Source organism: Pinus tabuliformis, chromosome 3_1, assembly GCF_031772625.1.
Source record: "Pinus tabuliformis cultivar Carrire ecotype Pingquan chromosome 3_1, CPIR1, whole genome shotgun sequence".
Taxonomy (NCBI): Eukaryota; Viridiplantae; Streptophyta; class Pinopsida; order Pinales; family Pinaceae; genus Pinus; species Pinus tabuliformis.
In genome coordinates, this window is record NC_142301.1 from 271,937,403 (window position 1) to 271,964,307 (window position 26,905).

Here is a 26,905-nt window from a genome sequence, read left to right on the forward strand (position 1 = left end):
TTATTATTATTTTGGATAAATTAATGATGTAAAAAGTTATAATTTAGAAAAAATAATAACCTTTTATAACTAAATTAATTAATATAATATTAAAAAATAATTTTAAGAGTCATAAATTGAATTAGATTTATATATTTCTCTACCTTTTTTGGTCATTAACCTTTTCTATTTCCTACCCTGAGTCAAACTAGTTGTTATCCCTAACGACTAGTTAGCAGCTCTCTACATCTATTTATCTAAATCCCTGGATCGGATTCCTCATCTTGTCCTCAAGATGAACCACACTGGCTGGTTCGAAATGCGTGACGAAAATCTCTTTTATGTGATTTCTTCCGAAAGATGTTATGATAACTGTAATATACTTTTAATGTAATATAATGTTTAATGTTTAACTTTAATATAATATTATATTATTATATTTTATTATATTAAAGTTATATTAATATAAAACTTTACTATTATTAAACTTTAAACTTAGTATAATTATCACATATCTCATAGATGTAAGATCTGTTTTGCACAAAAATAAAGACTTTTTAAAATCCGAACACAACCAGTTCTAGTTTCATAGATGAGATTTATGTAGCTTAATTCAATGAAATCACAACATGGTTAACAAGTTCAACCATATTCAACCATGGTCCTTCATGGTCCACATAGTCAACACAATCATCTATAGTCAACATGGTCAGCCATATACATATATAGTTACACGTGGGCAACCATACTCAAACAAACTCAATAACATTGAAACCAGTTATACAATAATCAACCATAGTCAATCTACCTCTTATCTTTTACTTTAATTTAAATATATTTAAACTAAAAAAAACTAACTACTATGTAATACTGGTTAATTTCAAATTATACATATATAAAACAACAATTAAATTCAGTCAACGTAATAAACAAAATCAATTAAAAATAAAATAAAATATTAAAAAAGTTCAAAACAATAAAAAAAAATATACCTGAAATTATTCAAAAAGATACATAGAAATATTAAAAATATCTCACCCAAATTGTACATAGTCGTCCAAAATGTACGTAGAGTACTAAAACTAGCAATTGCCCCAAAAGGTGCAAAGAGAGGCCGATAGAAATGTTAAATTGAAAGAATTGTATTTTGGTTTAAAATAATAAATATTATAAGGTGACAGTAAAATCTGTGCACATATGTCAAGCAGGACTATACCCAGAGGTCGAGTAGGAAACCACGCCAGATGTCTCAACGAGAATGAAAGTGTTGCCGACAGTGGCTTGCCTATAATGCGTCTAGGCTCTCCCATTGATTTGTGAACATTCCATCTTACTTGCAATAGTGCACTGTATCGCTCTTATACTTGTCATTTGAATTACTTGCTCATTGACCTTTGATATTGTTCTATCTTTTTGAGCTCATGTAAGACGTGAAGCTCCAGAACCTTCCTCAACCAGAAGGAACAAATCACAAAATTGAAGGGAAAAAAAACATGCCGATGATATGTTGCAAGAATCCATGCAAATTATGAGAATAGTTTGATGTTCATTGAAATTTATTTACATCACAAAGAGTATTAGGCAAACTTTGAATACATAGTTTAATTATTATATATATAAAAGCCCTGAACATAATTTCAGGAAATAGCATACAGAATCCATCCCTAGACAATAAACTACATAAACTTTAAACAGCATAGTACCACGAAATTAACTTGTTGCTTGCACCTGCATATGAGCTTGTACGCACACGCAAAAACACTTATTTGAATTCCTCTGCATTCGCCTTAATTTGATCGGCTGCTGTGGGAAAATCCTCGTCCAGAAATATATCCCAATGCCCATCCCATCTGATGAAAAACTCAGTATCCGTGAAATACTACACCCTGTGCACATCAGGCGTAGGAGTATAGAGATATCCCCGAGGTCCAAATCGAAGCATTGCTTCTTAGTGAAACATTCTTGTGTTCCTCCACATGTATCTGCCGAAAACATTCCAATGCTTCGCCATGAAACCCATTATGCACAAGTCTAGCAATCATAGCTGTCCATGTGACCACATCTCGATGGCGCATTTCCTCAAACACTTGGGTTGCATCCTCCACAGAACGGCACCTGCAATACATATCCACAAGCACACCTCCCACAAAGACATCAAGCTCATAACCGGTCTTGATAACCTGCCCATGAATCTCCATCCCCTGTTGCAGGTCCATTAAGCTTCTGCATGCCTTCAGCATGATTGAGAACGTAAAATTATCGAGCTCCGTGCCAGATAACTTCATCTGATTATAAATCTCCATAGCCTTGGTTTCACAGAACCCATTCTTAACATAAGCTCTGAGCAAAGCATTCCACATAAACATAGTCTGCTCAGAGGCTTCATTGAATGCCGCCCGCGCATCGACAATGCTTCCACGGGTAGAATAAAGATAAACAAGCTTGGTAGCTAAGTAGGGATTCTGATGAGCCCCCGTGATTCTCATGTGGGCGTGGACCTGCTTGCCTTCTTCCAATAATTTCTGGACAGTGCATCAATCCAGGAGTATATGGTAGATTTGGGTATCCACAGGGATTTCTCTACTGAAGTCCATCTAGTGCAGAATGCGAAGAGCTTCATCAACCAGCCTTTCTCTGCACAAAAGAACAGTGCTTGCCAGAAGCCAGGGAAAAAGAACAGCAACAACAACTGGCAGGGAAAAAGCAGTAAAAATATCTTCAATAGTGACATAAAAGAATGGGAAAAAGCAGTAAGGCAACTCAACTGATATTTGGAAAAAGCAGTCACACTTCAAATCAAGGTTAAAAGTGTGTCACCTGATCCAACAGAGCAGAGCAAAACTTCAAAGCAGTTAAAAGTGTTGACGATTGTTGATCCATACCCTTAAAAACTGATATCCATTACCATGCATTGATAACATAATAGATAAACTTCAAGGAACTAAGCATTTTGGTAAGATTAATTCAAATTCACTTGTAAATAACATGATTAGGGAAATTAGTTGTACAACAAATAACCAGTAATATAAAAGGAGATCTGCCTCATTGTATGCAATGGCCCCATTTGATATAAAGATCATATTTTACATCTCCCATGCATTGTGTATTTGGTATTTCATATTGACAAACAATACCAAGAAGAAAGAGAAGAACCAAGATCATCCTTAGTCGGTTAAAAACAAATATTGGTATGTTAACAAAAATGATGACCCATCTAATGACAAAGAAACAGGAATGCTCAGTAAATTTCAAGAAAGAAGGAAATTCTCATCAAGAGGATACTAAGGGTAAACAGCCTGAAACCTTCTGAATTTGAGGACTTCCTCGTTATCTTCCACCATGCTTTAAGGTGAGACAGCTATATGCAATCTTTGAAGCAGCAAAGGAGACCCTCGATAGTATCATGGGAGACATTCAAAATGCTGTTGAAGGATCAGTTCTACGATATTGGATATCAAGAAGATCCATTTAATTGTGATATTTTCACAAACACAAGAAAAATTGTTCAGGACTACACCACTGAATATAAGAAATCAGCAAGCTTGCTAAATCTCAAAGTAGAAGTTCCTCAAACATTGATAAAAAATTGAGGAGAACTACATGGCTACATCAGAAAGGAATTTACCCCATTTGAAGTAAAGAACCTTAATGATGCTGGTAAGAAGGCTCTATTTATTGAGTACAAGAACAGAAAACCAGCAGTAAGTGGGGAAATGGAAAACCAAGGAAAGGTACCTAACATCAAAAATCTCCTAAGCAAACGAACAGAAATAGGACTTTCACCACTGCTCAGTGACTCAAAAGACAACACCAGGAATCACTGCAATCATTGCAGTGTTGATTTATGGGCACACTGAGAAATAATGCTAGAAATTACACCTGAAATTATATCCTACAATTTGGAAGAAAACATCTACGAGAATGTTGAGGGACAAAACTGGAAAGTTTCCAGAAGAGAAGAATATAGCTTATATGAGTGCAGACCACCAACTAAAGAGGACACATTATTTAATCCATTGTCACATATTTAAAGGCATATGTCACCTTTTGAGGTGTTTTGGGATAAGGACACAATGTTAAGGTCTTCTCTACAGATTTAGGGGCTAGCTCTTTCCTTATGGAGATGACAAGTGGCATTGTGGGCCTATTTTATTCACTCAAAGGGAAAAAAGGAGGATACCAGGGTCTTTTGTAAAGAAATATTATTTTATTAATCAGGTTTTAATTTGAATGTTATAAATAGAAAAGAGGATTCACTTGCTAAAGTCACGGTTGGAGTTGTGGCAGTTCCTCTACAAGCTTAGTTGAAAAACATTTGGGAGAATGCAATTAAGGGGCAAATTCAATGTGAGGTTTTCGCTCTATGTTTCTCTTTTATCGATGACTAGGTTTTTTGCAAGGATTGCCATTGTTTTTCCAACTGATATAAGCTTTGAAGAAGGTCAGTCTTGCTCCAATAAGAGGACGTTAGGGTTTAGGTTTTGCTAATGGAAAATATCTTAAATACTGGCAATAATTCTAGACCTTGCTTTAGCATATCACAACACTTGCACTTGCAACGATTATATCAGATCCGGTTTAATATTGCTAAAAAAGGAATGGATGTTTTTACTTTGAGACGAATTACAAGGAGTGGGCCAAATGACTTCATTCAAAATTTTCAGTTGACAGTTTAATGGTTGGAATATTTTCTTAAGGCTATACTATTTAAGGGCAGATTCAGTTTAAGGCAGAATCAAGAGAGTAATACTTCACTTGGAATTATTTGTATAGCATTTTAGATTTTTTTGTTTTCATTCATTTGCAATCACTATTTCTTATGATAACACTGATATATGCCATACTTTGAAATATTATCTCATTGCTTATATTGTGATCATACACACGTACTAAGACAACGTTTCAAATTGATAACCACAACTGCTTACAACCTAACACTTTGATAAGCGCTATTTGAGCGTGTCAATACCCACTGGTTCTAGAGATATTGGATATGACTCAAATTCGCTGCATTTTTGTGAATAAGATCACTCTCTTAAGGAGTAATACGTGAAGCAAAAATGATTTATCACAAAATCTGAATAACATTATGCTTATGGTCTTCAGTTGCAATTTTTGAATGGTATTTAAAATTGGACTTTATGGATTACTTGTTGCAATTTCCATACGTGAATGGTCTCTATCTAAACAGGGGTTTTAGATTCAGCATTACCTTGTGACTCGAATCAATCTAATTTTATAACAAATTATGCATCACTTGGGATGCTTCACAATTGTTCTCAACATTAATCTACATTTTGTAATCATTTAAGCATCACTTTGGGATTACTTCACACTTGTTCTCAACATTAATCTACTTGTTTGTAACCATTTAAGCATTCACTTCGGGGTATTTCACACTTGATCTCAACATTAGTAATAGCATAAAAAGGATAATGTGACATTCACTTCTCCTTTTGGGATTAATTCAACAATTTACTTGCAAATTCTCACATCTTTGACGAATGAATCGATTTGATTGAGTTAAGCATAAGAGTAGTCAATTCATGCTAGTATTTTCCAATTTCTCTCCCAACAATCTAAGTTTAAATTGATCATGCGGATTCCCCCTGGGATAGGCAGTCTCCTTGGTCGGGCAAGGCCATCAAGGTGACAGTGAGTGGCTTGCCTATTATGCGTCTAGGCTGTCCCATTGAGGTTAGGACTTTTCCTCCTAGGTGATAATTTGAGTGGTAACAGTGAGTTTGGGTGATATTTATGAGTTAAACTTTAAAGAATAAGTCGGGATTGATTCAGATTCAGCTGATTAGACTCTGTTTCCTCTTAAAACATAGTCAAACTCCCAACTCCACTTGGACTGCGAAGAGTCTGATAACACTGCCAAGAAGCTTCGTATGGCATAAATTGCAGAGCAGTAAAGGCATTAGTGGACTGAAAAGAAAATGTCATACAGATCAACTTGGTTAATAATTTACTCAGTCCATCTATATTTAAGAAGCACATCTATAATAATTGAAAATCCACTGACCTTGAAGAAGAGGGGATGGTTAAGGTTCTGTTCCTCCATCTGTTTGAGGACTGCAAGCCAATCTACTCTATTGGGCTTCATTATTCTCACCCACTTCATGATTAATTCAGATGGATCATCCTCTTCTGATAAACAAATTATATGTTTCATCAAGGCCTTGCTCCTTCCTGACAACTTTGGAGGCAGAGCTTCTATGAGCCTTTTTTGCGCCTTATCCAATCCATTGGCGTCTACATCAGCCCACCTCAATCCCTTGCCCTTTACTTGCTGGTTGTCTTTATCTCCCCCAACATCAGAATCTGATTTGTCCTCTGCATCTTCAACCTCAACTTCATAATACTTTTCTTCTTCGGTTGTCGCTGTTGCTGTCGTTAATGGGTGTCCGGGGCAACAAGGTCGGAGTGCAGAGAATCGAGAATGTAATATTCAGGGAGGCACAGAAATTGCAAAGCACGTGGAGCATAAACTGCAATGTATAGAACCCTAGAATTGCATTGCACACATAAATCCTAAGATAAGTCAGCTGGGCATCAAAATCAGAAAAAGCATAGCACTTGGAGTGCATTAAATTTTGATGTGTGGAACCTTAAATTTGCATTTGTGCACAACATAGATCCTATTCAGCATGGGAAACCTTTCAGGGAAACATCCTATTACATATAACAGAAAGCGCAGCACCTGTAGTAAATTCCAGGGAAGAATAAAGATGACCCTTGCAATTATGTTCAGCTTCAATTACACAGGCACACACAAAAATACAAAATAGTTCCATTTTAACCCTCAGTAGATTCAAAGTAGCTTTGTGAATTTGAATGATGAACCTTGGGGTCCACAAAAGAAGTGAGTTAAATTTTGGAAGGAAAATAATGCTAGAAACAATATGTGACCTGATCATGATTTCTATTCTGTTATGATACCATTGTCAGGCCAGTGCTTTAAATTAAATTTAGATGATATGATTGCGGGGTTAAATTTTTCTTTTCTCCTTACCATAACACCCCTTATTTTTTGGCCAAGTCAAGGACTGATTTCCCCAATCTGCTGCTAAAATCTATTCATATCAGAACTGCACTTCTGGGTATATGGCTGAGAATTCTCTTATTTTTCCTAGGAGCCCAACCTGGGCCAGCAATAGTAAACTCCCACATTTTTACAGTGAGACCACAGCTCAGCTGACATGGCACTAAAGTTGGTACCAACTTATTATCAGATGCATCTCATGGAAAGTGAGTAATTGGAAAATAAATATGGTACATATGACCATAACCATGTACACAGGATAGTCCTTCCCATTAATATATACACTCCTAAATAAATAAAAGATGAACACTTCTATTTGAATCTGGAAAAATGACTTCTAAATCAAAGTTTTATTGCATCAGATCATTGCTATAGCTAAGAAACAAAATGACAAATTCTTTTATTTGTCAGATCACCACACAATGCATGGACAATGGGCTATTTATATGTTTCAACCAAACTAACGGTATAAGCCATCAAACCTTCCAAGATAAAATACGAGTTCATCAGCGAAATTTTGCATCCTTGATCACCACACAATGCATGGACAATGGGCTATTTATATGTTTCAACCAAACTAACGGTATAAGCCATCAAACCTTCCAAGATAAAATACAAGTTCATCAGCGAAATTTTGCATCCTGGATTTAGAAGGTAAGTTCGTAACTCAAGTCCAGATATTTCTCGTAGCTCAGAGAAGGATATTTTCTCAATTCAACACAAACAGAGACAGATATAATTGTTATTACATAAATAAACAATAAACGTCAAGAACTCCCTCTGGAATCAACTTTACATTAGAAAATACCCACCCAAAAAAATAGTTTTACATTGTAAAACTGCAAAGTAAACTGCACCTAAAGCTCCATGGAAAAATCTCGAGTTGAATTTTTGTATATAAAATTTTATGCTGAACCATCTCAAATTGAATTTTAGCATATACTATTTTATATTAAACCAAGCCTTTTCTTTTAATCCTTGAGAAAAAACTAACCAATAAATCAATGTTAAATTAATTTATTAAGGATAAAAAACTTGAAATGCATACCTCTCAACAAATAATACACAATTTATTAAGGATCAAAAACTTGAGATTCCTACCTCTCAACAACTCATCTGAAACAAACCCAAGCACATGACATTTCTGATTTACAAGCACAAATCCCCTTTAAATGCTGCAATTATCTCAAAAGTAATTCAGGACTTCATATTGCAACTACCACCCACCAGTTATTACAGAAAATACTTTTCCCAAAGTAATAAAGCATTAGCCGACTTACTAGAACCAACCAATGCACATAATTTTTTTTGTTTTAAAGGGGGGCTTCTTACCAGTAAGTTCGCATAAACCCTAAGCCCAAAAACCCCGGTGATTAATCACTGTGCAGCTTCACTTGAAGCACCCGGCGCTCATATTTCTGCACAAAATTCGAGCGTTCATCTCGTTGACGGTATCAATAAGCCCTCCTAAGCCCACAGTTCCACCGGAGGCGTCGTTCTCCTTGTCTTTCTTCTCTTGGGGTTTAGCCACTCTACGCTTAAACTCAGTTGCCTTCTCGAAGAAATTCCCGTAGATATACTCTGTCGTGTAGCCCTTCTCCTCATCATAGAGCATGATGTGACCGTGCCATTCCCAGACGCGGTAGCCGGGCTCTGGGTCCTCGTGGAACCCCACGCAAACCTGGTGGTCGCCAATGGTGACGGCCTGGCCAGAGTTCGCCTTCAGTTTATCAGTGTCCCCACTGGATATAATCTGAATGATATTCTTCTCCAGCTTCGCCTCCTCTCTCTCCAATGGGCTCTTGCTATTGTCCGCGATGATGCGATCATACGAGTTGGATAGGAAGGTATTGGTGTCCAGAAAAGGGCTGCGCATATTTAGCCGATTCATCATGGTGCTCACAACCAGCCTTTCGAAAGAGTTTTTGGTGGAATAGTGGTTCGCCATTTTCCCTCCGATGGTTGATATCCACTCTCCAAGACTTCCTTCCGGTGGATATCAATATATAAACTGCAATGGCCAGGCATATGTGGGCTCTCAAGGAATTTAACAGCTTGGGGATTGGAGGAAACCAAAGGGAAAAGGGCGAAAGCAATAAATTTCCTTTGCCTTTTTCGCCATCGGAGTATCAGTCTTTATCTTCATGCCTTTTATCTTCATGCCTGACAGTTAAATCCCAAAATCAGCATCCTTCAAATTCATATCCTCCGGCAGCATTTAACAGCTTGGGGATTGGAGGAAACCATCGGAGTATCAGTCTTTATCTTCATGCCTGATAGTTAAACCCCAAAATCAGCATCCTTCAAATTCATATCCTCCGGCAGCATTTAACAGCTTGGGGATTGGAGGAAACCAAAGGGAAAAGGGCGAAAGCAATAAATTACCAGGAAGCGCAGGCATGGCGCAAGATGCCATGGGCTTGGGACTCTTCTCGACCTCGACGAGACTCAGTCTTTATCTTCATGCCTGATAGTTAAACCCCAAAATCAGCATCCTTCAAATTCATATCCTCCGGCAGCATTTAACAGCTTGGGGATTGGAGGAAACCAAAGGGAAAAGGGCGAAAGCAATAAATTACCAGGAAGCGCAGGCATGGCGCAAGATGCCATGGGCTTGGGACTCTTCTCGACCTCGACGAGACACATACGGCGATAGACAGGCGGGAATGATAGCAGAAGCGAGGGATATCGATTCCCGTTAGGCGCCGATAACAAAAATGCCTACCATTCCGCTGAAGGATGGAGACCATAACAGAAATGCTTGAACAATTTCCCACTGAATGTGGACGCCAGGTGTCAGCCTCATCAGAAACAAAAGGACGACGAAAGTATCTTTCAAAGGAAAGCCTATCGGCCTAAATATCTCACATAAACTTCCTTTTGGTTCGAAATACGTTAAATCCAAAATATACCCGGCATGCAAAAAAATCTCACACAGATCTAAGTAGCCTGGAAGTATTAATCCGAAATGTAACGCAGAGGATTGAAAAAATCTCACACACACCTAAGTAGTCTGAAAGTAATAAAAATCTGACGCATAGATTAGATATTCCGCAAGTATTAAAAATCTCCCTCATTTTATCAGAAAATTTAAATAACTGTATTATTTAATATGAAAACTGGAATATAAAAAATTTCAATGTCAGTGTTCTTGATTAACTAGTGTAAGTGTTAATTAATTGTTAAGACACTTGTTATGGTAAAAGACTTTTTTTATTTTTGAATTTTAAAAATAATCTTTATTTCTTACAATTTCATTTAAAATAAGTTAAAAATAATTATTTTTTTGTATATTAATTAATTAAAAAATAAGATTTTAAATTTTAAAAATTTAAAAACTATTTTTTTTTTTAATTTACAAGTTAAATTACAAAATAAATATAAAAAATATGAGATTTATTTTTTGAAAATATATTATTATTGTGTTAAGAGATGTATTTTACATTTTAGTATGAGTGAGATGTGTAATTTCCTTCCTATACTAATTAATTTGGCTTGATACATATTTTTTTTAAATAAAAATAAAATATTCTCTCAATAAAAAACAATGTTAACTATAATAAAAATAGAACTAAATTAGTTTTAAATAAAAGCATTGTAAAACATCAATAATATGTGCTCCTCTTGTTTGTTGTTGATATTACAACCTTTAACATGGTGAGAAAAACTATCATAACTCAGTGGTCAAACCACCAGCGAAGACAATGATATTACAACCTAGGATAAAAGAGATGTAGTAAAAATGTTTTACTCTCAAAGCTATAAATATAATATTTCAATATCTATGTGTAGTAACATAATTTTATATCAAACTTTGGAGAGAAATAAAATAATTAACAGTGAAAAATAAATAAAATTAAAGATCTTATATTCGAAGAAGATATAAATATTTATCGAAATAAAGAAATAATTGCAAGTACTATATAATTAGAGGTAGAAATGTGATTCATTTAATTCTTAATATGTGGCATTTAAAAAACATTAATAATAATAAGGATGACTTTTTGGCACAAATTATTTTGGAATTTCAAGTTTTTTTTTGTAAGCTACAGTGGTACCTTTCTTTTCTATTTATAAAACCAAGTTGTTCCATATACAACAGTTTGGTGGCCTCAACTTGCCCATATGGGAAACCAAGTCTGTTGACCACCTGAGTCTATTATACGCCATCCAATAGCAAAATTTTATCAGTCTTTCAATCCAAGCTAAGTAAACTGCACATCTAAAAATACTAATAATGTTCTAGTCTATCATAAAACAACTGAGGAGGAAATGCTATCCGCAAAAAGATCAAACTAAAAACTGCAAAGAAACTAATCCTTTCTGTCATCTTTGTCAGAATCCACAGTTGCAGGTGTTGTCGCCGAGTCGCCTGGTGTTGGAGATAGCTTCATCAACCATTGTTGGATCTCATCCAGCTTGCTGTCTTGCATAATCATGATGATTTGTAGGTTTTTCATATCCTTTTTAATGTTTGGCATCCCCTGGGCTATTTCTGCCACTTCCCCCGCCACCTGCTCCAGAGCCCTGCCTAATAGGCGCTTCAAAACCTAGTACACATGCAGGGCTTGCCTATAAAGTGTCATTCGGCCTCTGGTGTGCCCTGGGTCGGGGATAATATCTCCCCATTCCTCCATCTCTGGTTCTGAGTCCTCTTCCATGACATTGTCTTCCATCTCCTGAATTAGCTGACGAATGTCAGCGTCCGTCCCCTCTCTGTATGCACACGCGGCTTCTTGAACAGCCGTCCTGATGGATTTCCTTCCTCGCCTCTGACTTGCTGGTTCCGAGGTTGTTGGGTCACTTCTACCTGGCTGGCTTTGACGTCCTCTGCCTCCACGACCCCTGCCTCTGCCTAGGCGAGCCATCTTCTCCTTTACTGCCTCCTGCTTACAGTTAGCAACAACAAAAGTTAGCTTTCTAGGAGCTACATTTTTCTCATAAGCCAGCATGTCTCTGTCCCTGTGCCTTCCTTCCCCGCTCCAGTCTCCCCCCTTATTTTGGGTCATCGAGGGTCTCTCCCCCCCTGGACTCAGGTAAATGGTCGAGCCCTCTATCATCCTGTCCCCCGCATAGATTGTATTCTGAGAATTCTCGGGCTGACCCTTTGCCCTGCTACTACAGTCCCCCTCGCATGCCCATGTTCTGTTCCTCTCGCTTCCTCACCATGCAGACCTCTGCCTCATTCAGACCCAGCCCTCCCTCCGCCATTCCCAGCTTTCCCAGCTCCTCCAACTTGCTATGCATAACAGGGTGAGTTGCAGACCCGCTCAGACGCGACCCTTCCCCGGCAATTCCCATCTTTCCCCCCTCCTCTCGCCTATTATGCATGACAAAATGAGATGCAGGAGGTGAGTCTAAGGAAACATACCCGGATTTACGCTTTACCGTAGAAATTCCCAAGGCCCATGTTGCTCCGATCTCCTCCTTCCTTCACTGCACACTGGGCTCTCTGCCCACCCTAGCCACCCTCATGAACCTCCTCCCAACTGTCCTGCGTCCCATCCCACTACCGCCGTCGTTTCTTACCTCCTTTCCCCCCACTCTCCTGCCACTTCTTTGCCTCGATACTCCCACAGGCATGCAGGACACCACCACGTCTGTTTGATCTATGATGAGGGCAGTTGGTGGCCGTCCTAACCATCCTCTCCCCTTCGTTGTCCTTCTATTCATACGCTCCACGTTCACCACCCCGATCGGGGGCCACCTGTATCTGCTATCTTGAGGTCGTGTCCTCATGGAAATCTTGGGTAAGGATTGATTTGAGGGGCTCTAATCTGGGCTCCTCCAGATGTGTCGGCCAGATCCTATCCAGCTTGCCACCTTGTTCATTACTTCCCCAATTGGCTAGGAAATTAGCTGCCTTGTTGCCTTCCCTTCTTACATGATTTATAATCATATATTCAAATCGCTTTATAATGGCTTCCAGGTCCTGTACCAGGCTAGCCGTCCTCCAGCTTTTTGCAACTTTGTCCCAAGTCTTACCATTATGTAGATTCCTTATCATGTTAATAACCAGTTGGGAGTCGCCCTCTACTTCCAGGTTGTTGTATCCATTTCTTATCACTATTCTGAGTCCTTGATAAACTGCCATAAGCTCAGCTTCGTTATTGCTCATGATACCGCCATGGTCTGAGTACACCCATCTTGTCCTGCCTTGGTCGTCCCGGAAGATGCCTCCAAGCCCTGTCGGACCTGGGTTGCCTTTGGAAGCTCCATCAAAATTCAATTTGATGAAACCTTCAGAAGGGCGCGAGAAATGGATAAGGCTAATGTTGTTTGTTTCAGGAGGTTTCCGCATCTGAGGAACTACCATTCCTTGGTCTAGATTTAGCTGGGTTAGGATCTGTTCTTCCTCCGGTGTCATTTTCCAATCCTCTTGACTCCAAGCTTCCGCTAGGATAGTTTCTCTTATATGACTCTGGGTTCTTTTCCAGACCTGCTCTATAGACTGCTCTTTGTTTTGAAAAATTCTCCGGTTTCTTTCTTTCCATATCATCCACATGTTCATGCCTACCGCTAGACTCCAGGCTCTCCAAACCACTGGGCTTGTAAATTGACCGCGCCCCCATTGTTTGATTGTTTCTTTGATGTTATGATGATCCCTATTTGTCCTTCCAAAGAGTCTCCTGATTTCTTCCCACTGCTGTTGGGCAAAAAGACAAGAATTCAAAAGGTGTTCTTGCGTTTCCTGATCCTGTTTACATAGACAACATCTGGGGGGCCTTGAAATCCGCGCTTTTGAAGCTGATCCCATGTCAAAATGCGTCCTTTGCCTACAAGCCATAGGAAGTGAGTCACTTTTGGCCACCATTTCCTTTGCCATATTTGTTCCCATAAGGGTGTCAGGTTGTCTTGTTCCTGCGGCGTGATGAGTTTGTAGGCTTCTTTTATCATGAAGGTTCCCTTTGTTGAATGACCCCATCTCAGTATGTCTGGACCTGTTCTGATGGCTATTTTCCTTGTCTTCATTTCTATAATATACACCTCTCTTTGTTCTGTATCAATATTCCTATCCCATTCTTCCGGATTTTTCCAGGTTCTCCAAGGCTCCTCTTGGTGTTCTTCATTCTAGAAATCGCTCACATATTTCAAACCTTCCTCTGTTGCCCTCTGGCATGTGTTTCTTAGTCCCTGAACCTCATTCATTCTCTCCCTTTGCTGCCAAGCTTCTTCCCAGAATTTGGTTGAATTTCCGTTCCGAATTTCCCAAAAGGCATGTTTGGATATTATGTTCCTGTTTTGGCTAGCCAGGTTCCATATTGTTGAGCCTTTTGGGATTTCCTCAAGTCTTAAGATTTCTTCTGCTGTTTCTGGCATATTATATTTTTTCGTCCAGATTCTTTTCCATAGGTCTCCTCCTCCCCTCATCCATCTCCACCAGAGCTTAGCTCCCATTACTTGGTTCAAAGTGTATGGATCTCTCAATCCCAATCCTCCTTCCTCTTTACTCTTAATCAGGCCCTTCCAAGATATCAAAGCCCATTTCTTTTGTTGCTTTGGTCCTCCCTAGAGGAATTTTTTAAATATCTCCACCATTTTGGCACATGCACCTTTGGGGGTCGTCGTTGCCGATAGTTGGTAGATTGGAATCGCTTGTAAGACCGCTTTGACCAGTACTACTCTCCCTGCTATATTTAGGGTTTTGAATGACCAGTTAGCCAATCTGTTAGTGAGTTTCTCAATGGTTTGTTGCCAATTCACCATCTTTAGAGGATTCAGGGCTAATGGGGTGCCAAGATATTTTGTGGGTAAGTCACCCGAATGGAAACCCAATAATCTTGTCAAATATATTTTGACATTTCCTATAGTATTGAAGAAGAATGTGCATGATTTCTCCTTGTTGATTTGAGTACTAGATGCTTCCATAAAGAGGTCTAGGATCCCTTTTATTCTTTTTACTTCTCTGAGAGAAACTGCGCAGAACAACATGATATCATCCACAAATTGTTGGTGTGTGATCGGCAAGTTATTACCCCATATCTGAAGCCCTTTGATTTTCCTTTCCCTCAATTCTTTTTTGATATATCTTCCCAGTCCTTCTGCCGCAATGATGAACAGGAAGGGGGATAGAGGGTCCCCCTGCCTCAGTCCTCTAGAGGCATTGAAGGTTGAAGTTGGCGACCCATTCAGAAGAATGGAGAAATTCGGGGTGGAGATCATATCGGAGACCCAATTTATCCATCTATTGCAAAAATCGAAGGCTGCTAGAACCGATTTAAGGTAAGCCCAATTCAGACGATCGTAAGCCTTAGAGAGATCCAATTTGATCATCATTCCAGCTTCTTTTTTGGATTTCAAAGAGTGCACTACTTCTTTTGATGCTACCAAGCCATCCAGAATTTGTCGACCTTCCACAAAACCAGTTTGTTCCGGAGAAATAATGCTAGAAAGGATTGGCTTAAGTCTTTTGGCCATTAGAGTTGCAATAATTTTATATATGACATTACAAAGAGCAATGGGTCTAAAACCTTGGGGGGTTTCAGACTTAGCAGTTTTAGGGATAAGAGACAGGAGAGTCGAGTTAAGGCCTGGACATACCTTCTGGTTTCTTCGAGATTCTTCCACCACTCCCAGGATGTCTTGCCCTAAGAAATTCCATCCCGCTTGGTAGAATTCCGCTGTGAAGCCATCTGGTCCAGGAGATTTATTCTTCTTCATTCCTTTCATGATCTCTTCCACTTCCTCCAGAGTTGCTGCTCTCATAAGAGCTAGGTTTTGGTCTCTGGTGATCATACTTGGTATCTCATTCAGATTCTCCCGGTAGCTTCTCTTCTATCCTCTTGGGGTTCCGTAAGGAGGTCTTTGAAGTGTCTTACTAGAGTTTGTTCCATTTCCTCATGCTGAGTTAAGCGAAGTCCTTCTTCGTTTTTATGGAGAAGATTCTATTTCTCTGTCTCTGCTGAATCATGGCCTGATGGAAGAACTTCGTGTTCCTCTCCCCCTCTCTTAACCAATTCACTCTAGATTTTTGTTTCCAAAGAATCTCCTCCTGTTTCCTTCTTTCTTCAATTTGGCTTATCAAAACCCCTTCCTCTCTAGCAAGTTCCTCGCTTCTGCCTGCTATTATGATTTCTTGCTGCAATTTCCTCATCTTCTAGTCGAGGAGCTGTTGATCCTTGAAGATGTTCCCAAATTCTTCCTTGTTCCATTTTTTATTTTCTCTTTTAGTTCTTTTAATTTTAATTGGAATGTCTTCATTCTGCTTCTTCCCCTTTGTTGGCTTTGTTTCCACCATTTTTCCACTTTCGTCATGAACTTCTGGTCTCTGAGCTAGAAGGCCTCAAACCTGAACGGACGTTTCTTGGGGCTTGCTTTGATGTCAATTTCCAGTTTGATCGGCCAGTGGTCGGAACCCATTCCCGGAAGAATCATTGCTTCAATGAAGATATCCTGATTTATTATTTGTTCTGATATTAGGAATCTGTCTAGCCTTGAGGCAATTTGGTGTGTGCCTCCTCTTCTGTTGTTCCATGTGTGAATCCCATTTATCGTTGGTATATCGACCAGTCTTTCTTCCATAATCATATCTCCGAAGGCTTCCATATCTGAGTCTGATCTTCTGAGGCCTCCTCTTTTTTCCTTTAGGGATGTGATCATGTTGAAGTCTCCTCCTACAATCCATGGAGATTCTGGGAAGAGGCTTCGGATTTTTCCCAAGTTCTGGAGGAAGATCCTGCGCTCTCCCGGTATATGTGGACCATATACTCTGGTGAGAAGGATCCATTCCTGTGATCCAATATGCCTGAATTTACCCGAAAGCATTCGGTGTATACTTACCCAATTTTCAAATTGAATCTCCTTTGGGTTCCAGAGAATTGCCAGGCCCCCTGCACTACCTATGGCATCCTGACCTATTACTTCATAATGCGGCTTAAATTTGCTCATCATATCTTTCAATTTCTATTCACTAATATTTGTTTCTTGGATGATCATTATATTGGGCTTGTCTCTCTTCAGTCTCTCTTTCAGATATCTCTGTTTCCCCTTACTATTCAACCCTCTAATATTCCATGTTGTAATTATCATTTTAACAGTTTGAGGGGTTGTTGGAATACCTCTGATAGAGGTACGACTCTTCCTGAGTTTACCAGCATTTCTCCAACCATTTGGATGGTCTCGCTCATAGGTCTTCTTCCTCGTTTTCTTTCGCCCTTCCCTGCATTACCCATATCTGTGCTTTGTCCTCCTTGCGATCCTAACTGTTCTGGTTGATTTATTATGACTGCCCCTCTTTTCTCCTTATATCTTTGGAACATGTCTTTGTATAATTGCTTTTGATCTTCTGGAATGAATCTTTCATCCAGATGCCTCCACTCGTGTAGAAGTCTCTTCATAACTTGTTCCTCTTCACTTCCTTTGTCCTTCTGGGGATCTATCTCCATTTGGGTCTGGTCTTGAGGGTTTTCTGTTCTCTCCCCTTCCTTCTCGATTTCCAGACTTGTTTGCGTTTTATTTTTCCCTTTGTCTATCTTTATAGGTTTTGTTGGTTCTTCGTCACTATCTCCCCCTTCCGCTTCCATTTCCTCTTCTTGTAATACCCCGAACTTGTTCTGATTTTCCTGAGTTAATTCCTTGGAAGGTGGTTTCTGATTAGTCTGTCCTTTTGGAGGTTTTCTACGATGTGGCACTTCTATGAAGCCTTCATCATCCTCCCTGCTTGCCGCTTCCGCCTTCCTCACTTCTTCCTCCTTCCCAAGATCTATTGATGCTCCAGTTGCATTCAAAGGGCATGATTTGAAGAGATGACCATATTCATGGCATCTTCTGCAATGGAAAGGAATATGCTCATAGTCCACTGGTTGTTGCCACACCTCATCGTGGTATTCCACTTCAATATAGTCTGGAAGCGGTTCTGTAATATTCATGTACACGCAGATCCTGGCATAGGACATATATCTTCCCCTCCTGGTGGTCTTGACCACTTTGATAAAAGTCCCGATTAAGTTCCCAATACCCTCCAGAATCTCTGGATCCCAGAACTCAATTGGGAGTCCAAACAGCTTGACCCATATAGGAGTTGCTAACATTTTCTCTTTGTCAGGGTTTTATGATTCTTCCTAGTGCCTCATAAAGAGGCCTGCGTTGTTAAAGAAGTAGGGTCCCTCCCCAAAAACCCTCTCCTTATCTTCCAGATTAGCAAAAATGACCGTGAAGAAGCCCTTAGCACCTAGTTTTAGGTCAATGTGTCCTTTGGGCTTCCATCTCTGTTGTATCCATTTGGCCAGTTCTTTTTCAGATGGCCATGTCCCCACAAACTTACAGATCAAAGCATGATCTTTCATATATCCTCTGTATTCTTCGAGTTTGTTGTTTGGAATTACAAACCTAGGTTTTTTCGTCGCTCTGGGCAGGCATCTGTTCCCCAGCCCCGCTTGCCATCGAGCCCCCATGACCGACGTGTCCTTACCTCATTTCCCTATGCTTCTGTTCACTCCATTCCTACTTGTCTTGCCTGTTGTTGCATTTTTATAGGAGGGGATCTCTCCCCCCCCACTCAGAGCTGTCATTTCTTTGTCAGCCTCGCCTGTATACTGTCCACCTTCCTCCAATCGACCCGAAACTCTCCCTTGTCCTGATCTGGTGCAGGTGACTGCAGGCTATCCCTGCACCCTGTCTAGGGCTCAGGTCCGCTGAGGAAAACTGTGCCAAAACCCTAAACCTAAATGCTTACCTTCATTTCTTTCTCTGTCCTTGGAATTGCAAGTTTAAATTATGTAGTTTACACATTTAAAATGTCCAAAAAATATTCTATTCAAAAATACAATTTAAACTCCCCAATGGGGGTGAGAATCGAGACTAACGTGGCCGTCGGGCCCCATGAGGAGTGACAAATGGGTCGGTGGGGAGGGTCATACCTTATGGTCCCTTCATGCCATGTGAAGGAGGGAATGACATACATGTAGGTTTTAACCCCGTATAGAAATTACCTGCATACGAATTCTAAAAACATAAAATAAACAATGGCAAGAGCATAAAACAAATATACACAGATATTTTTCCCAGAATCCCAAAATTGGGACTACCAGATTGATTTTTCATTATTTTCCTTTCAATGTTACAATACATATATATACATGTCGAAGCATCCATTAACCCTGGATTAGAACATAATCGTAGTTCCCTTGACCGGATCTACAAAATACCATGGGTAGAAAACTATCATGCCCAAGACCATGCACAAAACCATAGGTAGGTCCGCCCACTTAATATAGGGTCCAAAAAAAAAATTCCCTAAGGCGCTACCCTGAACCCCTTACACTACTGGGGCTAGTCGTGGAAAGAATATAACACACACCCAACAATACAAGAAAATTAGTTCTCAAGTGTGTGAGTATTTATGACGCATTGGGAAAAGGAGGTGACAACGGGTTGATAAGCGGGATGAGGAAGGTGTCGGGATTTTGATTCAGTGCTCAGGTTTAGTGGTGGAACTATACTTGGCCCCCTGCACGACGACGAAAGAGTCGTCAAAGGAATGAAAAAATTGGTGGTTTCTTGATTTTCTTTGGTGAATTTTGGTTTGTTGCGTATAACGGAGTCCAATTCCTTGTTTTTCTTGAGCCTTGTAGGATCAAACTAGGTTGGTAAGCGCGGTGTGAAGACAAATGCTATTTCTGGCTCATTTGGGGTAAGGAGCGTCTTTGTAAAAGTTGGCAGTGCCATGGTGAGGGTGGTGTTTGGGAGGCATCAAGCTTCTGGAGAACTGTCGTCCTCTTGGTAGTTGGCTCTGTACAATGGAGTGACTAGTGTGGCGGGGAATGTGAAGGTGGTGCTAGCAGCGTTGCCTTAAGTTCGGTCTAGTGGACGGGAGGGAAACAATTCATTTCAATAGATGGGCAGCACAACCGAAAGAATTGGGTGTGACTGGGCGGCGACAAATGCGTCCTAATCCTCGACAGGGGAGGTCTAACCTCCCAGCGAAGCCAGGGACGGGGAAGGAGGAGGCCCTTGCATTGGCAACCATGGTGGATGGAAGTGAGAGAAAACCGGTGGGAAAGACTCAGGGTGCAGGTACTAGAGCGTGCGGAGGGTGAGGTGGTGGACATTGTGGTGACCGACGAGGTAGTTGGAGTCAGGGGCGATTGACTCAACGTGGGGGTAGCAGCAACACGAAGACACCCCGCACTAGTAGCAGTACGTGGACTCTTGGCTCTCAGAGAGATGGCAGCAACAGGAGGGCTCATGCGGCTCAAAATGATGGCCAATGTGACGCCCAAAACCCACAAGGATTGCAGCACTACTGCTTGGAAAACTATCGAGGATGCAGCAAAACTAATTAACCGGGAAAAGCACGATGAGTTAATGGCAACATTGGAACACATGCATTACTTCCAGCGCCAGGTCAGGGAGTGAGTGGTGGTAGTCTAGCGAGGAAAAAACCATCTAGAGAAGAAAATGGAACAACTGGAGTCTTGGATGGCACACTTCGAAGGGCACATTCAATGTAACTTTCGTCCTCCACCTCCCACAGGAATTGCGCTAGACAACCCAGCTTCAATCAACTAAAATGATTAGTATGTCCTCTAGTTTTCTTTATGTTTTGCTTGTTTATTAGAGCCTATGGCCCTCTCGTTTGTGGACACTGTTACTGGCATCTATTTTGTATTTTTGCCACCTTTTGCAGACTATGGTCAACAAATTCGGTTAGGGTGAGACCACATGCTTTTTGAAATATCAGATGTATATCTTTTTTTCTAAATGAATGGAATGTTGACTTACAAAAAAAAAATACAATTTAAACAATGAAAAATGAAAAATACACTTGGTATATATATATATATATATAGCCAAAATAGATCTACCTTAACCACGGATTTAAGAGATAAGAGAGATTATGCCTTTTTTCAAACTTTACACCCTAAAAAAAACTGCATGTGGAGACTTGATCTCTCTCGACACTTAATAGATCTGTAATTAAGATGGATCTAATATATTAGTTTTAAAAAATAAAAAATAAAGTCTTACATGTTAATTTTTGAATATATATATATATATATATATTGTAGAGTAGTTTTTTTTATAAGTATTTGTATGCATAAATATCATTCATTTCACTTGTGGAATTCAGCTCAAGATGAAAATCAAAGGAATATCCCTCCTTTATTTAGCTAGGGTGTCTTCCTAGCCGGAAATAAAGCTACCTTTTGAGATTCTTCATCAGCTGCATCCCTCATAGCCTCTGAAATTGCTGCTATATATGCTCTTTTTCCTACAAAGGACACTTCCCATGTGCCTAGAGCTATTGTTGTTGGAGAAATTAATCTTCAAATTCCTTGGTCATACTTTGATGGGGCTTCTGATGAAAATGTGGTTTGTGGAGGGGGTTTAATTTTGTATTTCAGTAATCAACACTATTTGAAATCTAAAGTTGGCTTGGGCAGAGGGACTAACAACTATGCAAAGCTTCTCTTCTTAAAACTTCTTTTATGTTGGGATTTGGAGAAAGAATGTCGCTCTCTTCAAGTGTTTGAAGATTCAATAATGTCAAAATTGGTTCAATGTTGTCTAAAGATGCCACTCACACACCTTGTCACCCATTATTGAAGATATTTATCGTCTAAAACGATATTTTGATTTCATTTCTTGTTGCCGCATATTCAGGAAACAAAATGTAGATACAACATCCTTTCTAAAGAAAGTGTACGACTGGATCTTGGAGTATGGTAGATTTCCAAGTTTCTAGATAGGGCAATCCAATAATATCAACATCATCCCTTCACAAAGTTGTGATTTTTAGTATACGCAGTGCAATATCTCATATGTATGTTTTTTTTTTAAATCATATGACAGTAGCTTTATAAACTGCCATGCACTCTTTTTCTGTTTTTAAAAAGACAATTTGGACATATTACCCTTGAAAGATTTTGTTTTTATTTGGGAGGATGAACCAGTTTAGACATATGATGATCACAGAGTTAATTTTAAATTTTTTTAAGCCTGGTTTTTTGATATCCATTTTTTGGACTAGTAGGTCGAATGCTATAGGCATGTACGGATGTAACATTTTAAAAACCATATTAAAAAAATTGTGATTTTCCTACAAAAAACAAATAATATATATATATATATATATATATATATATATATATATATATAATTTCACCGACATCTTTTTAATGTTCGCTCTACATGTTATAAAGGTCATCACTTCTGAATACACGAGTAGGTGCAAGGATTGAATGTGCATGTATATGCAGTGAATTGATGGACATGTATTCTATTTTAAATTTTCCTTTGATATTTGTGTTGCTTCTAAAAAGTTACATAGTGAACAGAATAAGTTTTTACCTCGTCGTCGTCACTCAATGCAACATCAAAATAGAATATGCAACAAATTGGAGTATTGCTTTAGATGGTTGTTGCAACGAATGTAATGATTACGTCGTAAGGTGTTTCCCTTTGAAACAAATTCCCCCAGCTGCCTTCGTGTCCTATTTTGCATTGTGGATTTGTGTGTTAGACGATTGAAAGAATTTTCATCATTGATCCACAACCAAAATAAGTTAATGAAAAGAAACAGTTTAGAATGATCAAGTAAATGATCTCCTTACTGAATTATCAACTGCCAAAACTGTTAACCGCCTGAACTGTGAATGGATTCATTTATTTCCACTGCCTTCCTTTTGCCTAAACTGTGAGGTGAGTGATCATGCGCGTCAAGGTGGAGGCACTGGTGAATCAGACAATCTCCACGCTCATCGTCGACAGGGAAAAGAGTGGTACGAGAACACAGAGTGGCAAGTAAAGCAGGTCACTGGGAAGGGGGTGTTGTTGCCCAATTTGTGGAGCTTGCTTGTCTCTTACAATAATGACAATTTCAATGGTTTTTCAGTGATCGCAATCGTTGAAACGTTGTGCACATTTTTCATTCATGTGGAGCCGCAAATATTGTCCATAAATGTCTTTTCTTGAATTTTCTTATTTAAAAAGCAACCCGGTACTGGGTAAAGCGCTCGACTTGCACATCCATGACCTAAATGAAAGGTAATTTTCAAGAATGTAAGCAGTATTGATATTCTTTTGGTATAGTTAGCCAATTTCTTAAATTTGCATTCTAAAATACAAATTCACAATCTTGAAAATTATTCTTGGAACTACTGACCATGTTTGCCTGAACATTATTGATCAATTTCTTGTTGACTGGTGAATGACACCCTTTGCAAGAGCATGTATTTGGTTGCTTGAAATATGATGTTGAGTTTCAAACTGCAGGAAAAACTTATCACATTGATAAACGTATAGTTGTCTACAACATGCATTTTTTAAACATGTCAACTTACTAGAAATCATCGGTTTCCTGAGGAGTGATGTCTCCACTAACTCCAGCAGCCAAGGCAAGAATATCTAGTGTTATTTACCAGCTCCCACTCTTACGGCCCCAACTTAAATGCCTCTGATGTATTCCACCTCTTCCCTCTGCACTTTCCATAGGAAGTGTATAGCTTGAATGAGAAAAAGAGTCCTCATAACCATCTTTGTTTTCTAATCCACCATTGCTTTCATGTGCTTCAAAATCTGCCAATGCTTCAACACCAACAGTTGGCCATGAAGGCTTATTACCTATTTCAAGGTCAATTCCTCCTTTGCCCATGTTAGGACTGAGAAAGTTCCCCCCTGAAGGAGGAGCAGAAGTATCTTGCAGTGTAGAATAATTTTGTAACTTGGCTCGAAAATTATTCTTTGACGGTGGAATTTTTGTAAAACATATTTCTTTGAAATTCTGTATTACTCCTTTGTTGTAAGGATTTTCTCTTCTATCATATCGATATCTGAAATTCTCATATGTAGTCTGATTTGTACTGATCAGATAGAGATGAAATAGCATAAGTCCACCAACAAACCAAACTGAAAAGAATGTGTATAGTATGAGCACAATTGATGCATGTGTTTTTTGCATAGCTTTCCAGACTATAACATCATCTGCTACCATAATTTTCTTGATATATACCCACCAAAAGGAGAATACATAAACACACAACAACGTTGTTGAAAAAACAAACATAAAGAAGATTCACAAACACATCTTTTGTATGAGGTAATCGTAGATGTGGAGTCTGCCCACCTATTGACTTTGGTGTCAAACTGGAAACATCATAACCTTCTTCAGGCTCTGGAGGATATGAATTTTGAGGGATTATTCCAGGATCTCTTCTGGATGTGAGAAGAAGAAGAACCAAAACATATATTGTGAAGACCACTACAATGACCATTATGGACACTCCTACATGATGTGAAAACTTGTACAAAAGTTTTATTGCAATAAATACACAGAATATTATTGTTGGAACGAGGATGAGAACGAATGTCAAAACTAGTGACCTCACATCTGGCCCAAATATAAACCTCCCAGTAAAGAAAAAGTTATTGCTTCCTTTCCAAGCTTGATATACTCTCTTCTCTCTGTCAGTTTGGTCCATATTAGACCCCCCCCCTGCCTTGTCCGGAATCTGAGGTGGGTTTTCACACATCTCTTCTGAAAGCCTTCTCTTTCACCCCCACATTAATTTATTTCCCAAAGAGATCTGCAAGAAACGTTGGTTATATGGGGTCAAACCCCAAATCATTGGCCGCTTGAAGACTTGAACCAACGAACTCCCGTTAAAAATAGTCTGAAGATTGAAAATCAAAGTGGTTGGCCGCCTGGAAACTAGAACTGACGACCTCCTTTAAAAGCAACCCTCCAGAAATAAACATTTTTAAAAAAACTCATTTTATTTACTGTTCTGAAAATGAAAATATTTTAAACACCAATATCCTTTTAATGATTTATTAAATTCCAATTTTTAATATTTTATTTTTAATTATTGTTGTTTAGTCTACGGGCTTAAGAATATTTGTAATACGACTCTTACAAAAGCGAAATTCCCGCAGGTCCAGGTGTATTTGGAACAATGAGATAATAGTATCCAAGCAAATCATTCGAATTTGTACACTACTTTAAGTGTAAAATTAATTGGCTTCAAATGGGATGATATATTGCTGCTAAAGTTGGATAAGTTGCTGAAACTAGGGGGCTATTTTTGTCTATTTTTCACCTGTAGCATATATGTAATGCCATGAGCAATCTTGTCAAATGCATGTGCTGGAATATTGCTTCAAACATGGATTAGATTATATTGTTATATGGTTTAAACCTCTCACAAATAGTTATTTCTTGAAGAGAGATCGAGATACCAAACCACCTTTATGTAGTTTGGTCTTCCTATTATTAGCAACTTGGTACCTTTGGCATTTAAATAGTGTTTTTGAAAGAAAGAAAAAATTGCTCTAGACTCCCTTGAATCTGTTTTCAAGAAATATGGAAAATTATCTTTTGTTTGGAAAGATAAGTTAGTTATTTGAAAGGCACTTTTAATTGATTTCCCACTATAAGATTTTCTAGTCATAAGAGATTATTTTCTCATTTATTTATAAATTGCGCAGGAAAAGAAATTCAGGGTTTTTTTTTATCAAGTTACATCTTTAAAAATATAAATGGCATGCATGAATATGATTCAATAGTGACTGCGCATATGATGAATCCATATATACTATTTGCAATTCATGTCAAAATCCGGGGGATCAGGTCATCTATGAATTTGTATTGTTTAAATATTCGTTAAATTATTTGGATTCAATGAGATATGTTATAATATTATTATTAGATTGCAATTTATAGCCATCACAGAGACGCCTAGACCTTGAATTTGCAATGAGATTTAAAATAAATATAGTATCAAAAATATACTAATCATGTGTAATATGAGGCCCAATTCCCCAAAGGGTTTTGAGTTTCAAAAATAAACTTCTCATTAATGATTAATAGGCTTAAGTGTAGCCCGCAGTGTTCAAAGTTTTTGGAAATTCTATATAAAACTAAAATTTAATGTGCTTATAAGTTTTGGAAAACTAAATAAACTTGAAATACACTCTATCTTTGAAAAACTAAATAAACTTGAAATACAGTCTATACTTGAGATACATATTTAAAAACACATTGCTCGAGATGGCAATGTTCCTCCTAAATGTGTCAAAGGTATTTGGTGTGGCGGGCTTCATTATTGTTGCAGCCAACACCTTTTCCTTTCTTCAAATTCACAGAAGGAAGTTGGCTCCATTTGAAAATCCAATTGATGAGTCAAAGGAGGTTTGTTATGAAAGGCTTTCTTCAAATTCACAAAAGGAAGTTGGCTCCATTTGAAAATCCAATTGATGAGTCAGAGGAGGTTTGTTATGAAAGGTTAACCATTCATGGTATTTTTTAGTAGCTGCAAACCTACAGTCATTTCAAGTGTTTTAAGATTTGACCAATTTCTTTAATGCCAAAGCACTCATCCCATTTTTAACATTTTTTACCATGGCAATGGATGACATTCCATTTCAATTGCTTCTTCTCTTCTAGAAGAAGATGCATGTCTCAAGTTTGCAGTGGACTATGGTGATTATCCAAAGGAGATAAAACCAGAGCGCAAAGATGGTAATCAAAGGAGATAAAACCAGATGCATGTCTCAAGTTTGCAGTGAACTATGGTGATTATCCAAAGAAGATAAAACCAGAGCGCAAAGATGGTAATCAATTGATTTTTTCTGAAGCACAAACTGATTTGCAAGTCAGAAGTGATATTGCCCAAAAGCATTTTCTCCATAGTCATTTGTTGGAGAAACATGCAAAGAGTGGCCCAATATCACACTTGCCACTTCTTACTATTGTAGACACAAGACATCCACTTAGAGACATTCCTGTGTGCCAACTATTCCACTTAGATCTCAATTTTTTCAACAAGGAGCAACGTATTTTGCATTATCCGGTCAGGGCATTTTTTATGGATGGATGCAACATCACTGCTTATGACCTTACGACTGGAGAGTACAATATATACAAGAAACTTTCCCCAA

General features: G+C 38.7%; 2 protein-coding genes and 1 pseudogene across 2 annotated transcripts; all 3 read right to left on the reverse strand.

The window, feature by feature from the left end:
- Positions 1-1,874: 1,874 nt before the first annotated feature.
- LOC149186836 (pentatricopeptide repeat-containing protein At2g33680-like) lies at positions 1,875-2,465 on the reverse strand. The gene has a single exon (XM_089409468.1). It carries the CDS (start codon positions 2,463-2,465, stop codon positions 1,875-1,877), a length of 591 nt encoding a protein of 196 aa, XP_089265594.1.
- Positions 2,466-8,417: 5,952 nt separating this feature from the next.
- On the reverse strand, positions 8,418-8,975 carry LOC149186837 (uncharacterized). The gene has a single exon (XM_089409469.1). The coding sequence runs from the start codon at positions 8,973-8,975 to the stop codon at positions 8,418-8,420; it is 558 nt and encodes a 185-aa protein (XP_089265595.1).
- Positions 8,976-23,309: 14,334 nt separating this feature from the next.
- LOC149186838 (putative protein S-acyltransferase 7 pseudogene) lies at positions 23,310-24,480 on the reverse strand (annotated as a pseudogene).
- Between the last annotated feature and the right edge of the window lie 2,425 nt (positions 24,481-26,905).